General features: G+C 59.3%; 1 protein-coding gene across 8 annotated transcripts in view; it reads right to left on the bottom strand.

The window, feature by feature from the left end:
* Positions 1-606: 606 nt before the first annotated feature.
* Positions 607-15,253, bottom strand: part of MLXIPL (MLX interacting protein like) — a 47,285-nt gene continuing 32,638 nt past the window's right edge. For 2 of the 8 annotated variants that reach the window (XM_067012335.1, XM_059037225.2), the window contains exons 2-17: positions 14,989-15,095; positions 11,032-11,114; positions 10,778-10,867; positions 10,435-10,479; positions 9,700-9,901; positions 9,495-9,575; positions 6,311-6,480; positions 4,306-4,834; positions 4,012-4,079; positions 3,788-3,938; positions 3,516-3,628; positions 3,305-3,424; positions 3,035-3,162; positions 2,830-2,953; positions 2,107-2,236; positions 607-1,824 (exon numbers count right to left, since the gene is read on the bottom strand). In XM_067012335.1, coding sequence (XP_066868436.1) covers positions 1,706-1,824; positions 2,107-2,236; positions 2,830-2,953; positions 3,035-3,162; positions 3,305-3,424; positions 3,516-3,628; positions 3,788-3,938; positions 4,012-4,079; positions 4,306-4,834; positions 6,311-6,480; positions 9,495-9,575; positions 9,700-9,901; positions 10,435-10,479; positions 10,778-10,819 — 2,022 coding nt within the window. In that variant the 5' untranslated portion in view covers positions 10,820-10,867; positions 11,032-11,114; positions 14,989-15,095 and the 3' untranslated portion in view covers positions 607-1,705. Of the gene's footprint in view, positions 1,825-2,106; positions 2,237-2,829; positions 2,954-3,034; positions 3,163-3,304; positions 3,425-3,515; positions 3,939-4,011; positions 4,080-4,305; positions 4,835-6,310; positions 6,481-9,494; positions 9,576-9,699; positions 9,902-10,434; positions 10,480-10,777; positions 10,868-11,031; positions 11,115-14,988; positions 15,096-15,253 lie in introns of all 8 variants that reach the window. The other 6 variants (XM_059037226.2, XM_067012334.1, XM_067012331.1 and 3 more) reach the window with 5 other exon arrangements.

The raw sequence follows: 15,253 nt of genomic DNA, 5'->3' as shown, positions 1-15,253 counted from the left end.
CAATAGTAATCGTTACGATAACTCTTCCATCACGTTATATGCCAGGCACTGTAGTAAGTGCTTTATGTATAGTTACTCTTCAATCCTCACCGCAGGCCTATAGAGGCAGGTGTGGAGGGGATTCGTGGGTGAATATAAATAAAGTGCCTAGACTCGTGCTTGGCACGTGGTAAGCACTAGATGACGGTGCAGTTACTCACGTTATCGTTATTATTATTCTACATGACTGAGGGAAAGTCCAAGCCCCCAGAAGACCGGCTCCTGTTTCTAGCCTGCAAATGTCTCCCCAAACATCTCCAGAGGTTTCTGAGCACGTGAGAGGGTTCAGACTCGCCAGGCCTGAATGTAAGCTCCACGAGGAGAGGGGTGCAGTGGTGAACAGATTCCCCAGGGCCAAGACCATAGCTTGGTCTGTGGTAGGCCCTCAGGAAATATTTGTTAAATGAATCCATGAAAGGGAATTCTCCAGCGGTCCAGTGGTTAGGACTTGGCACTTTCACTGCAGGGGGCACGGGTTCAATTCCTGGTCGGGGAACTAAGATCCCACAAGCCGAGCGGTGCAGCCAAAAAAGAAAATTAAAAAAAGGATCAGTAAAAGGATCGACAAAGTATTGGGGCCATTTACCCCAACTTCCAATCTGCAGTATCGGTTCCTTCTAAGACATCCCGACCCGGTGGCCACCCACCCTCTGCTCGCACATCTCACACAGTGAGGCCGTCACTACCCCCTAAGGCAACGTTCTCCTTCTGGATGGTTCAGCTGGAAGGCCCTGTCACTTCCACTCTGGGGTCCCGGCTCTGCCTTCCTCCAGCGTGGAAGGTGGTGAGCCTCTCTGAACCTTGCCCTGGCCATAGAGGACTTCCAGGCTGAGTGTCTGTCTGTCATCTCTCCCTTGACTCCCTGTGGCCTATTCACAACTCAGCCCCCAGAGGGATCCTGTTAAGAAACTCTGTCTGATCTTCTTTCACCTCCACTCAAAACCCTCCAGGAGCTTCCAGCTCAGAGAACAAGCTAAGGTCCCTTCATGGCCAGTGAGGCCCTCTACAAGGCCACCTCCCACTGCAAACCACTCTCTTTCCATCCCAGAGCGAGAAACTCTGACAGTCCCTGACAGTTTCTGTTTTTATTGGTCAAGAATTCTTTACAAAATCCACACACACTCATCCACACACGTACCAGAGGCCTCCCCTGGCTTGGCCACCCCCTGCCCTTCTCTCTTCTGGGATCAGACCTTCCTGGCCTCACTCAGGGATGCCATCCTGCAGTCCCTCCAGGCTACCAGTGGAGGAGCAGAGAGAAGGAACCTCCATTTCTCCTTCCCGGCTTAGAAACAGAGGCCTGTGCCTGACCTGTGGGGGGAGCAGGTGGGAGTGACAAGGAAGCATCGTCCCCTTCCCTCTTTCAAACTCCCTGAGTTGCCAGCTTAGGCCCCCAAGCGCCACAGCTGCTAAGGCCTTGGATCCTCTGCTACTTGAAGCTTCCCCGTTCCCATTTTGCAGACTGGAAAATGGAGGTCCAAAGAGGGAGGATGAGCTCGCCAGGTCACAGCATTGTTGCTATAGTAGAGCAGGGACTGGAACTCAGTTCTTGGCTCCCAGGAGATCAGAAGAAACCCTGCCTGACAGTCAGGACCCGGAGCAGGAGGAGAGCGCCCAGGGAGGGCAGACCCAGGGCAGCTGAGTGAGCAGCACGGTCCGGCCAGCACTATAAAGATTTGCCAAGGGTGCCCTCTGTGACTGCCCGTGTGGCTTGCTCGGGTATACAGTCCGGGTCCGTCAGGATACTGGTAGATGTACTCAGCTGGCGTAGGGAGTTCAGAACAGCTGCGAAAAGGGAGAGAGAGGGAGAGACACTTTCTGGGGTCAGGGCCCTACCCTTGGATGCTGAAGACAAAGGGATCGGGGGAGGTACTAGTTAGCAAGACTGTCAGTCAGCCCCTCCTAGGATCTCTGTCTGCAGCTGTCCTGGTGGCCCATCTGGGCATGGTGGGGATGGACAAAACCCTAGGCTACAGTGAAGACAGGCTGGACCTGGGGTCTGAGTAGGATGGAACCCCCTGCCCTGAGGCTTGGACACTCTGCTGAGCAGGCAGGTGGCTCACGCACTTGGTCGGAGAGCAGGCAGGGAGCAGTACTGGTCCAGCCAGGCCAGTGAGGTCTGGCGGAGGCTCTGCAGGCTTGCCGTAGACACCATCCCATTGAAGGACTCGAACAGAGGCCGGATGAGGATGCTGAACTGGACCCAGGTCAAGGAGCAGTTCTGTCATCCAGCTGGTACCCTCACCCATTTCACATGTAGCCCTGACATCTGGCCACTGTCCAGCCCTGAACCCTAAGGACTCCTCCTGTAGCCGCCCTCCCATACACTAAGGCCCTCCCAGCTCTCTGGCTCTCAGGCCCTTCCCCCAGCTCCTCCAGGACCTTCCTTCTGGGCTGGACTATCCCCCATCCCTGGGCTTCCTGCCCTGGCTCAGCCAAGGGCTTGACCGGGTAAGGGAGTGAGAGATTCTATGTCTTCCCACAGGCCCACCCCAGTCATGTTACTCCAAGTTTAGGTTCTCCCAAACTGCCCCTGGGACTTTCTGAGGGCAGGGCTGTGGTCCCCTCACCCAGAGGGCTCCCCCTCTCAGTTTCCCTCTGCTCCCAGTCCATCACTGGGTAATGCTGCTGGCCAAGATGCCAGGGGCCTTGAAGGAGGGGGTAGAATCGGAGCCCTTTCCTCTGGGCTCAGCTCTGAGACCCTGCCTGGCCCGGGGAGCGGAGCCTGTGTGTCGGGCCCAGCCTGGTCCGGCTGTAGCGCTCACCCCGCCACTGGCCAAGTGAGGATACTACCCAGAACTTCCAGTTATGCAGCGTGCGGGTCCGGACATAGTCATCGAACATGTCTCGCATTTGGTCAAACCGCTGGTGTGTGATGGGCACTCCCGTAGCAGGCAGCTGCTGCTGGCACAGGCTGGGGGCAGGGGGCAGGTCAGGGCGGGGAGTCAGGCAGCAGGCCCCCCGGCCCAGCGCCTGCGGGGCCCCCCCCACCCACCTGATGGCGGCATTGAGCTCCTCGATCTGGTCCCGGAGCTGCTGGGCCTCCTCCTGCTTGGCGGCCCGCTCCTGCTGCAGCATGGCAATGTACTCGGCCGTCTTCTGCAGCGTGGTGGCTTTGCTCATCTGCGGCAGCACCGCAGGGCTGGGCTCAGGGACTGGGGTTCCGCCGCCCTGGGACCCACTGAGGCACTGGGATGGGAGGAGGCAACCGGGTGTGTGGAGGGCCCTGCGGCTCGGGGGGTGCCAGCCTGGGCTGGAGACGCACCTTGAGGTTGGGCTGGGTGCTGAGCGAGCTCACCAACCCGTGCAGAGTGTCAAACCCCAGCTTGATGTTGAAGCGCCGCTTCTGCTCCGCGGAGATGTGTGTGATGCGCCGGTTTTCGGTCTGAGGGGGCAGAAAGTGGGGTGAGCCTAGGAGGGGGGTGTGGCAGGGCCTGGGGGGAGCCCACAGACCTTAGGGTGAGAAATGGTGCCACCTTGTTGTCCGGGTGGCCCCGGCTTAGGATGCGTTGAGGGGAAGAGATGCACATGCTCAGATTCCCCGGGCCCGGCAGGGAGTTGAGCTCCCCAGACAGCCGCCGCTCACCACCTGTGTCAGAGACAGACAGACGCACAGACAGACCAACACAGGGGAGAGGGTCCCGTTGCCCTGTCCCTCTCATCCTGGCCCCGGATGTAGTCCCCCCTTCTTCCTTCCCCTCGCTCCCTCCCTCCCGCAGAGCTCCCCATCCCTGCAACCCCTCTTTACCGCTGGGTGCTGGGGGCGAGAGCCGCTCCGCTTTGGGGACAATCAAGGCCCTGGGTGGGGCCAGTGTGGCTGGGCCCGGAGGAGCTCGGGGCGGTGTAGGGGCCGGGGTCGGGGGGAAGAAGGTGCAGGGGAGCTCGGGGGCTATCTCCTGCTGGGGTGGAGAAGGGCAGAGAGTTGGGGTGAAGCCGGGGCTCACCGCCACCTCCCAGTGCCCGCCGTCTTACCGGGGACCCTGGGGACCGGAGGAGGGCGCTGGACACAAGCTCAGGCTCCAGGGCTTGCTCAGGCTTGGCTGTGCACAGACAGAACTGTGAGGGCTGCTGGGGCCCCCATCCCATCATCTCCCAAGACCCCGTCCCTCCCCTCCTCACTGCCCACACCGCTTTGGGGCTCAGGGCCCAGGTCCCTCATTCCTCGTCACCCTGCCCTCCGGCTGAGCCTGCCCCTTAGCCTCCACCCTCTAAGCCCACAGGCTCCCTGCTCCCGCATCCGGTCTCCAGGTCCCCTTCCCAGCTCACCTGCTGTGAGCAGCTGTGCGAGGCAGGGGTTGTTGCCCCCGGCGGTGGCAGGGGCCAAGGTGGGGGGGCTGGGCCTCCGCCCCCTGGGGGACTGGGTAGGGGGCTTGCCTCTGGGCCGCGTGCCTTGGGGCACGGTGCAGTGAGGCCCCAATGGGGGCTCCGAATACCCCGAGGGTAGAAGGTCTATGGAGAAGGGGGCGGGGGCAGGGCCTGGACCCAGCGTGGGGGTGGGTGCGAAGGCTGTGGGAGCAGAGGGCGGGGACACTCCCGGGGCTGGAGGGACAGGAGGGAAAGAGAATCGGGGAGAGAAGAGAGGCTCTTCCTGCAGCACAGCAGGCAGCGGAGCCATGGGAGGGAAAGGGGGTGGGGCACAGGGCTCCAGGCCAAGCCCCTTGGCAGGGCTGGGGTATTGGAGGAGGGGTGGGCGTGCGGGAGTGGGTGGGAGCTTGGGCTTGGGGTCTTCAGGAAGGAGGAAATCAGAGCTCAGGAAGGCATTGGAGTCCAGAGGGCCAGGACAGCTGCTCCGAGCCTGGTTGGGGGACAGAGAGCAGGGGAGAGACCTAGCCTTTTTGAGGCCTCCCAGGCAGCCTCTTGCCCTGGCTGAGCTCTGGACTGGGGCACTGGGAGAGTTGGCAGAAATGGTCCCTGGCCTCAGACACACACCCCAGGAAAATTATAATCTCATGAGGGGAAAGAGTGGAACCCATTTATGCACAAATTAGGCATGAGGAAGACCATCAATCTTCCTGCCTGCCCATTCATTCACCAAATAACTTAGCTACCCATCCATCCATCCATCTATCCATCCATCCATCCATCCATCCATCCATCCATCCATATCCATCCATATCCATCCATCCATCCATCCATCCATATCCATCCATCCATCCGTCCATCCACATCCATCCATCCATCCATCCATCCATCCATATCCATCCATGCATCCATCCATCCATATCCATCCATATCCATCCATCCATCCATCCATCCATATCCATCCATTCACCTACCTATTCTCTCATCTACGAGCTAGCTCATCTACCTATATTTCTACCAGCCGACCAGGTATTAACCCATTCACCAATCCATCCAACCACCTATACTTCCTTCACTCACCCACCAACCCATCCATAGTCCGTCCACTTATCCACCATCTGTATACTCACCAGCCGCACAACCATCCACCAGCGCATTTACTGATCCACAAAACTACTTACTCATTTACAAATTCATCCACCAGCCCATCCATCCCACCAACCACTCACCTACCTATATATATACATACCAACCATGTAAGCATCTACCCCCATCTACAACCCAGCGATCTATTCTCCAACACACCCATCCATCCACACACTCATCCATTCACTCACTTGCTCACTCATTGGGCAACCATTTACCCAGTGCCGTGAATGTGCTTGAACTGTGCTAAGTATGAGAAGATGCAGCGGTGAGTAAAGCATAGCCCGTCCAGCAAGGAGCTCGCAGTCTAGTCAAGGAGAGAGACCTCTCAAACAACGAACTATGCTAGTGCCTGGGAAGTCTGATCCGGAGGGAAAAGGCAGCTATCCTAGCATCATGCGGGCAACATCTGAAGTGGGCCTGGGAGTTCCTGAACCAAAATGACAGAGTCACTGCTTCCTAAATGCACACGCTCAGCTTCGGCCTCCATGCTTCCGTTCCTGCTTCTCCTCCCCTCTACTGGTCTCTTCTTCTGCCCAAACCCAAGTCATTCACTAAGGCCCAGAACTCCCCCCTCTTCCGGGAAGTCTTCCACAAGCAGCCCGGCTCCACGCTCCTCTGTCCTCAGGCTTCCCGTCCCCCCAACCATCTTGTCAGTTCTGCTTCGTGAGGGTCTTTCCTCTCCAGCTGAACGGTGCCCTCCTGGAGGGCACAGATGGGGTCTTTCTCCCCCTCCAGTCTCTCTCGATGGACTGCGCATACTCAGGAGGTACCCTGAACACCTGCGGGGTGTGGGCAGGTGAGCTGGGCAGGGTGAGCTCACCTGCAGGCGGTTATGTCCCGAGAGGTGGGTCATGCCCGAGCAGGCAGAGGGCACCTCCGAGCCCAGGATCCCACTGCTGAGGACCGGGTCAGCCATGGGGCCGAAGCTGGGGGGCTCCAGGAAGCTTGAAGGTGCAGGCGTCTGTGGGGGGCGGTAGTTGGTGAAGAAATCTGTAATTCAGACACACAGGGTGGCAGCTGTCAGGGCTAAGGCCGCGGCTGGAAGCAGCGGGCTGGCCCTGTCCCCAGGCTGGGCTGGCAGTGGGGTGGGGGCCGGCGAGGGAGGGGGGGCCTTCCACAGGAGATTGTGAAACTGGGAGAGTTTCTGTCTCACTCAGGGGAAGCCACGGCAGAGGCTCTGGTGGGATGGGCCTGAGTGGGAGACAGCAGGGGAATGTGTGGGGGTGTCAGTGGAACACTCCAGGAAGCAGCCCTCCCACCGAGCCCCAAAACTGGCTCCAGAGGCACCCCCTCCCCCCTCCCCGGCCTTGTCTGCTTCTGTTACCAGCTCTGCTGGGGACGTGGTGGGGAGGGGTGGTACTACACACTACCGGGGAGGGAAATGGTGGGGTCCAAGGGGAGGAGGTCTAGGATGGGGAAGGACATCGTGGGGTCAGGAGTTCACGGAGTGAATTAGGGGTGAGAGGGGTCAGAAGGTCAGTGGGTCTGGGACAATTTGGGTTTGTTGGAAGGTCAATGGGTAGAGCTACAAGGACAGAGCTCAGGAGTGTGGGTGAAGGGACGAAGGGGGGTCAGAGCAGGGGTCAGAGGGTGGGCTCAGAGTGCGGGCAGGAGTGAGGGGGTGCTGGAAGGCCTGGAAGAGCTGCCAGGGAGCGGGGCAGCCAGATTGAGGTGCGGGTTGTGTAAGCCCCAGGCTATTCTGGTTTTGGGAAGCAGCTGCCTGTGGCCTAACCACATCCCGGGCCGGGGCGCCGCCCGCCTGCCCGCTCCCTTCCGGGCACCTTTCTCTGACCCTGAGCAGCCTCCTGTCTGCGCCAGCTCCCAAGGCCTCCTGGTCTGGTCAGACGCGACCCCACCGGCCTTGGATGGACCCCAGCCCCCTGGCCAAGACAGGTGGTCAGGTCTTTCTCCCGGGGGCCCCCTTGAAGGAAACTCAGGAGTGGGATAAACCAGCATCAAACCTCGAGCCTGACTGGGTCTTATTTGTGCATCTCACGTGACTGGGGGCCCGTGTGTTGCTGGATGGCCGGCTCTGCGTGTGTCAGTCTCATGTAGCACCTGTCTGTCTGCCTCCCTGTGTGTCGGTCCCGCTGTCTGGAGCTCTGTCTGAGTCCGTGTGCACCTGCCCCGGTGTGAGGTGCTCGGTATGTACAGGTCTGCCCTGTGCCCACCTCTGTGTGTGTCTGTGTGTCTTTCTCGGCCACAAGGTCAGAAGGGAGCTTCTTGCTGTCCTCCTGCTTCCCTTCAACAGGAGGACTGGGTGGTAGAGGGTGAGAGGCCACCGATCCTCCAGCCCCAGCCCCCAGGGACCACGGGCCTCATCATGTAGCCCCAGGATGCTCAGGGCCAGAGAGCATCTCCTGTTCACCGTGCCGCCCACTCCCCAGAACCCGGCAGGGCTCACAGAGCAGCAAGCCCAGCCCAGCCTGAGTCACCACGGCCCCTTACCATGGCGTGTCCCCACCCCACGTCGGCAGAAGGCACTTCCTAGTCCCAGCCACCCGCAGAGCCCGCCCACCCTGTCCCCCCACTGACCTGCCACCCCCTGGCTGAGCCCCTCCCCGACCCCACGCTTCCCGGAGTGGCCCTCACCCAGCCTCTCCCCGAGCCCCCTCCACCAGGCCCCCTCCCTCCACAGAGTTATGGCCCCCTCACTAGGTTTCCTCTCAAGTGAGGAGCTCTTGGGGACCAAGCGGCAGCCCTGACGGCCCTGGTGCTCCCTGCCCTCCCAGGTCACGGGCGCTTAAGGGGGCCACACTAGCCCCTTCCCCTGTGTGACCCACACCCCCTACCGTAGGTTGCCCTCGCTGGCCCCTACTCTGGCAGCCACCCTGCGCTGAGAGAAGTCGCTTTCCAGCCCTGGTCGGTCAAGTTTTGCCCAGAACCCGGGTTTGGGGGGGAGCGGCTGGGCTCCTACCTGCGGCAGGGGTCTGTGTGCCCAGATGGGGCTGCTGCCCTCCCAGGCTGGTCTGCTCCCAGGGCACTGCCATCAACACTGCTGTCCCCCAGCCCCCAGCCCCCACCCAGGCAGGCATGGGGGTGGTTCCTCATTCCCTCGTCCCCGCCCCATAGGCCTCCACCTCTTAACTGACAGGCCCAGGACCCTGCCAGTCAGGAAGGAGTGGAGGGGTCACCCAATGCAAGTCTTTATCCCAGGAACCCCCTTTCTGCACCAGAGGTCTCGGCTGAGACAGGCTCAGCCTCCATGTCTGACCCCCAGCACGGCTCCGGAGCCCCCTAAGTGTGTGACTATCTGCAGCAGTCTCCAAGGTCGACAGCTAAGCGAAGAAAAGCAATGCGGGACACAGGCTGCTACAGAGACAAAAAGAGACATTTGCCCACATGTGCTATATAGATGTGACATCTCTGGAGGACATGAGAAACCAGTGACTGGTGGCCCGGGGGTTCAGGAGAGGGAGCCAGGGCCAAGGGCTACTTTAAAGAATGCTTTATAAGATATGATTCCTGGGATTTTCTTAAAAATAGCAGAGGAGGGGAGAATTGGGTGAGGTCTAGATGAAATAAGAACGGCCAAGAGTTGATAAATGTTGACGCTGGTGAGGATTCCATGAGGGTCAGTGAACTACTCTCTCTCCCTACCTGTGTGTATGCTTGAAATGTTCTTTAATAAATAGTGTTTTTAATGAATTATATAAATACTAATAAATAGACTCAAACAAAGGAGAGCCATCAAAGTCCCTCTCTCCCCTGAGAGAGTCCCAGCATCTACTGCTCTCCTGGGAACTCCCCAGAGCCTGCAGCTTCAATGCTCCTGGTCCCCTGTCCCCTGCTAGGTCCCCTGTCTGGCTGGCTCTCACCTGAGGCCACAGCACCTGCATATCCCAAGGCCAGACAAAGGGAGACCAGGAAGATCCCTCAGAAATCACCCAGATCACCCGCCCTCCCAGAGGGGCCTGGGACTGGCCTGAGGCCTCAGGTGTACTGCGGCTTTGCTCCCACTGACCCTGACCATCCACTCACCCAGGGGGAGGGGCCTGCCCCACCTGAGATCTCCATGAAGTCATCCAGGCTGGGCTGCAGAGGCGTCAGGTCCGGCTGGATCATGTCCGCGTTGCCGACATAGGCTGGAGGGGGCAGTGGTGACGTCAGCAGCATCAGGCAGGGCGGAGTGGGGGCACCCATGCCCGGCCATCCTCCCTTGGCTGCCTGGATCCCCTCAGGCCTCCCTGTCCTGGCGCAGCCCCTCACCGTCCTCGGAGGGCAGCTGCAGGGGTGTAGGGCCGGGCTGAGTCATGGTGAAGAGTGTGTCGGAGATGTCGGACAGGAAGCAATCGAGATCCAGAAGCTGCCGCCCGCCAGTCTCCTCCTCTGGGCCTGCCAGCAGCGCGGGCACCACACTGGAGAAGAGCTGCTCGCACCATCGCTCCGGTGGCTGCCACCCCCCTTCCACCTGAGGAGACAGAGCTGTCAGCAGCCCCAGGTGGGCTCCACTGCCCTACTCCTTCCCAGTCTGGAGACACAGGCGTCTCCCACCGCCCCCTGCCTGTGGGGTGAAGTGGTCAGCCATCCAGAGGGCCTCTCTGCACACAGCCCCTCCTCTCCTCTCGCCGGTGGACCCAGCTTGCTGCCTGAAAGGCTACAGTCACCCCACTGGCCTCCAACAACTCCTCCGGGGACAGAGGCTGGGATGGCCTGCTGAAGAGATGAGGGTCCCTTCCTGCCCCTACACTTTTCCCTACCTGGGTCCCCAGTTCTTAGAGCCCTCTGTTCCCCCATACTTCCCCACCACTTGCTTAGTGAACCAGAAGGTTTGGGGGTCCTCCCACCACTGCGCTCCAATGCTGCCCGTCCCAAGAGGAGAAAAGCTCAATTAACCAACCAGAGGACAGCGGCCACACCCACTCCACTCACCCTCACCCCCCCCCCCACTGCCTCGCCCACCCAGAGGGAAGCATCCATTCTCTGGGTCCAGGGAGCACCCACCTGCTTTGGGGCCAGGAGACCCCCTTCCCTGCTGGACTTACGGAGCTGCAGGAACACACAAAGGTGGACACTGGATCCCTTTCCGCTCCTCCATCGCTCCCCGCCAAGGCCTCCCGTACTCACTAGCTCCCCCAGACCAACCGGATCCCTCACTTCCCCTCGGAAGCTCTTTGGCCCTGGGAGGTAAGGAGGTTGCGAGGAGGCCCTGTGGCCACTAGGTGGCGCTGTCGGCCTGGGTCTTAATGGAGGACAGGGTCGGGGTTGGGATTGGGGGGAAGCCCTCCGGGGCTTTTGCATGAGAGGCCGTGGCCAGAAGTCGCAGGGGAAAGGGGCCCCCACTGACCCGCTTCTTGTAGTAGATGCGCCACTTATGGTACTCGCGCATCACCACCTCGATGCGCCGCTTCCAATAATTCCCCTCCAAGACGACGGCCTGAGGAGGGCCCGATAGGGGACTCAGTGCGAGGGGTGGCACTGACCCCATCCCTCACCCAGTCTCCCTCTGGGCCAGCCCCTCCCGCTCAGCATGAGGAGTGATGGGCAGGAGGGCCCCGGCTTGGTGGGGCGGCAGGTGGTTGGTCCCGTGGTCTCAGCTACCTCCGGTTTCCGGTGCTCATCAGCCTCAGGCCCCTGCAGGGGGGTCACGAAGCCACACACGGGGCTCTTCCTCCGCTCCACATCTGAGAGAAGGGCGCCAGGTCAGGGGTGTCCAGCTCCCTCATCTCCCACTCCAAGGGGACTGGGACTCAAGTGCCACACTATGAAATCCAGCCTGGCCTTCCATGCTCTGATTAAGCGCCACCTCCTCCAGGAAGCCTTGCCGCCTGCTCTAGCTCTCCCAGATCTCCCTCTTCTATGCGACCCTGTAAAACAAACCTCCCCACCCACTCTGCCCCCTTGGGAGCCTAGTAGGTGTGCAGGCAACGCTTGCTGAACGGGATCGTTGGGCCACACGAAGTTAATTGCCCCAAGAATGTCCTGGTCAGGCTGGCGGGCTAGACGTCCAGAGCCCTGGTCCCCTGCTCCAGGATGCCCAAGGCCATCTCAGAGAACCACCGCTGGCCCACTTCAGGCCACCTGCCTGAGTCCTCTCTCTGCCTCCTCCACTCCCATCCCTGTCTTCAACCCTGATCTCTCTCCAGGCTCCTTTTTGGCCTACAAACAAATTCCAGGCTCTCCTTTACCTCTCAAACCTTCCCCTTCCTTTGCTTCCCAACAGGCTAAATTTCTTCCTGTCACCCCCTTGCTTTCCTCCCAGACTCTGGCAGACCTGTCACTCACCACATCCACCTCTGCCCTCCCAGTTGCATTGTCACCTCCGGTACCTCAGCATCTGCCCGCACACCCACCCCGCTGGCCCGGCTCCTGAACTCAAGGCTCTGGCCCTCCCCAGTCCCGTCCTCCGAGACCCCGGCTGCAGGGCACCCTCCTCCTCCCTAAGCCCCGGGAACCTCCCCTCTGTTCTCCTACCTCCCTGACCACTTTTCACTGCCCCTTCTGCCAGGCCCACTCCCCCTAACCTCTCTCATCCTGCTCCTTTCCAGTTTCAGATCCATCTTCCAGCTGCCTGGGGGACCTCCACTAGGATGTCTCAAAACATCAGTCTCAGATGTTTGGGAACTTCCTTCCCAAGCCCAAGCCTCCTCTGGACTGCCAACATTGCCTCCCAGTCTCCCAGCTCCCCACCATCTCCCAGTGTCCCCATCTAATCCATGGACTAACCCTCTCAATCCCAAGGGTGTGTGGCATTTCTTCCACCGTCCCCTCCCCTCCATAGTCTCACTGTTCCCCCTGGTCTGGTGTCATTTCTCACCTAGACCTCCCTGACTCCAGCCTCACGCTCTCCAGCTCATCTTCCTGCTGTGGCCAAGTCAATCCTTCCTAAAGGGCAGTACAGGCCTAAACCCCTGCGTGGCTCCCTGAACCTCCAGGATAAAGCCCACACCCCTTAGCCTGGCTTCCAAGCCCTCTGGGACTGGCCCCACTGCTTCTCCTCCTGCCTTTCCATCACCTTGATATGCCCCACCTTGAAGCCAGAGCCTAACCCCCGACCCCCAACAGCCCTCTGGTTTTATTCCACGTGGAATCCCCTTCCCTTCCCTGCCTCATCACGTCTGCCCTCCCATCAGGATAGCCTAGGGCTGCCCCTGTTCTTGTCTGAAACGCCATGGTCCCACGTGCCTCACTTTCCACCCTGCCTTGGCCATTTCTCTACATGCTGGCCTCTCCGTTGGGAGTGAAGGCAGAAGCTGTGCCCTTTAGCCCCAAATCCTTACATCTGGCACAGAGCTTGGCACACAGCAGTCCAGGCTGCGTGGACTCCTGGGGGTTAGAGCAAGGAGGATCTCAGAGTATCTGTTCCTGGCTTCCTAGCTGAGGATATGAGCACCAGGAAAGACTGGGCTTGCCCAGGGCCCCCAGAGAGTCAGCGCTGAGCAGGCCTGGTCAGGCTCTGCCCTCCTCCACTTGGCAACCCTGTGCTCTGGACAGAAGGGCAGGGATCATGTGGCTTCCTAGGGCTGGGACATGCTTTGTTTAACAATGATAAGTTCATCCATTCACGCAGCCTCCTAGGTCCTTGCACCTATGCTGGGACAGATGCTGGGACGGGATCCGTGAATGAATCGGGGATGAACCTCCCAGCTTAGTGGGAGAGACAAGGAAAGCACACACATCACACGAGCTAAAGCAAGGTGGAGAGTCAGCTCATGAGAGGTGCTCTGGGATATCAGAGGAAATCAAGATGACTTGGGAGTGTGGAAAAGGAAGGGCTCTTGGAGGCCAGGAGCCTGCCGAAAGGGTGGGGGTGTGAGGGGGAGGAGCCAGGCAGCCCTCCAGCTATCCCACTCCTCCCCCTTTCCTGAAGCCCCCCTTCAAACCTTCCGTGTTCAGGGAGGAGGAGTCCTGACATTTGTTAGAGGCCTGCTGTTGCTATTATCACAATAATAGTAGTAAATTCCAGCAGCTCACCTTCAGGGAGCCCTTGTGTGTTTCAGGCTCTGTGCTGAGATATGGACCATCTATCTCGCTGAAAACTCACAGCAAACCTCAGCAATAGGATCTATTATGCGTCCCACTTTACAGATGAGCAAGCACCAACTGGGGGAGGCTAGGGACTTTCCCAAGGTCACACAGCTAGGGTGTACTAGAACTTGACTCAACTCCCCTCTGACTTAGAACTTGGGGTCCTTCCATCAACTTGTGCCACAAGCTGGGGGAGGACCCCTGGGTGGCATCAGAAATTTCTTCTGCAGAGAGAAGGGTCTGCACCCCATCCAACTTTGAGGGGAAAGGGTAGAGGGTGAAAACTTGGGGTGGGGTAGAAGGGTGAGGGAGTCAGAGACACCTTCTCCCCCTGGCCTATCAGCTTCCTGGTTTGGGCAGGGCCGGTCCTTGACATTCTCAGGCGAGGGCTGGAAGCCGGCCAGCTGGGAGCAGTGGAAGGAGAGCTGCACTGAGGCGGAGAGCCCTGAACTCACAGCCAGTCATAGCTCTGCTCCTTTGATGCTCAGTGACCCTGAGTAAGTCACTCGCCTTCTGGGTGTCACTTGCTCGTCCGTAAAATGGGGGTGATAAAACCTATCTCCCAGGGTTGCTAGGAAGCCTTAAATAAGATGATTTAGGAAAGTGGCGGGGCACAGAGATGAATAGAAAACAAAAACAAACAAAACCAAAAAAACCCACTTCTTTTCTCTGCTTGAATGGAATCCAGTGGGGCCGCTACAGAGAATACCGCGTGCGGTCCCTCCTACGCTGTGTGTTCCCAGCTCAGCGCAGCCTTTGATCCTACAGGAGGACCTTACTGAGCTGGACAAGGTCCAGCACAGGTCTCTCAGCCTCTGCTACCCTGCCGTAGGGCATAGTGGGTTTTGTATCCCCAAATGAATGACCGTGACCTCCTCAAGGGTACATCGGATTCAACCAGCCTTTATTAAGCACCAACTTTGTGCCAGGCCTGTTCATACCCGTTATCCCCATGCCAGCCATCAAAGTTGGGACTCTTGGCCTCATTTTATAGATGAAAAAATGGGTTCAGAGAGCTTAGACAACTTGCCTGCAGTCACACAGCCAGCAAGGGGCAGAGATAGGGTGGGAAACCAGCTCTGGGTGACTCCAAGACCACAGTCCCTTCCACGTGGCCTCTCTGGGCCCCCTCCCCCAAAATCTCCACGGTGGGGAACCTAAGGACGTCAATGGAAGGCTGGTGGAGACCCACCAGGATCTGAGTTTCCCCTTTGCAAAGGGGTGCGATTGGCCCGGATAGTATTGAATGCCCCTCTCTACCCTGGCGTTGGAGGTACCTGGCCACACTGATGGGATGCAGAATGGGCCTTGAACTGTTCCCCAAATCTCGGCTCACTTTAGGACCTCTGCAGGGTGACCCCTGCTGTGTCCAACTTCACAGTGGAGAGCGCCCTTTGGGACACATCCCCCAACACCCTCTGGGTTTAGAAGCTGTTGAGAGGTCCTGATGCTGGGGCCCTGAGGGCCCCGGGGGTTTCTGGGGCAGCCCCTTCGTCAGCCCTCCTGCTGGGGCCTGTGGTGCCCACTCACACTGGATATACCAGGCCCTCCAGATGGCGTTGTTGAGGCGGATCTTGTCCCGGCACAGCAGCTTGAGGCCTTTGAAATTCTTCCACTTGGGGGAAACCAGCTTGCCACTGTCAGAGGGAGAGGGCTGGGTCAGGAGGGGCGTGGAGAAAGCGGATGGTTGGAGGGGGCTGGCTCCGCTTTCTTCCCATGCACGAGGCACTCATCTATGGTGGGCAACCTGAGGGACACCCCTCCCAAATCCTGCCCCTCACTCTAATCTGCCTGA

Source organism: Kogia breviceps, chromosome 14, assembly GCF_026419965.1.
Source record: "Kogia breviceps isolate mKogBre1 chromosome 14, mKogBre1 haplotype 1, whole genome shotgun sequence".
NCBI lineage: Eukaryota > Metazoa > Chordata > Mammalia > Artiodactyla > Physeteridae > Kogia > Kogia breviceps.
Note: the sequence above shows the minus strand (reverse complement) of the source record. Positions and strands in the feature narration are given on the sequence as shown.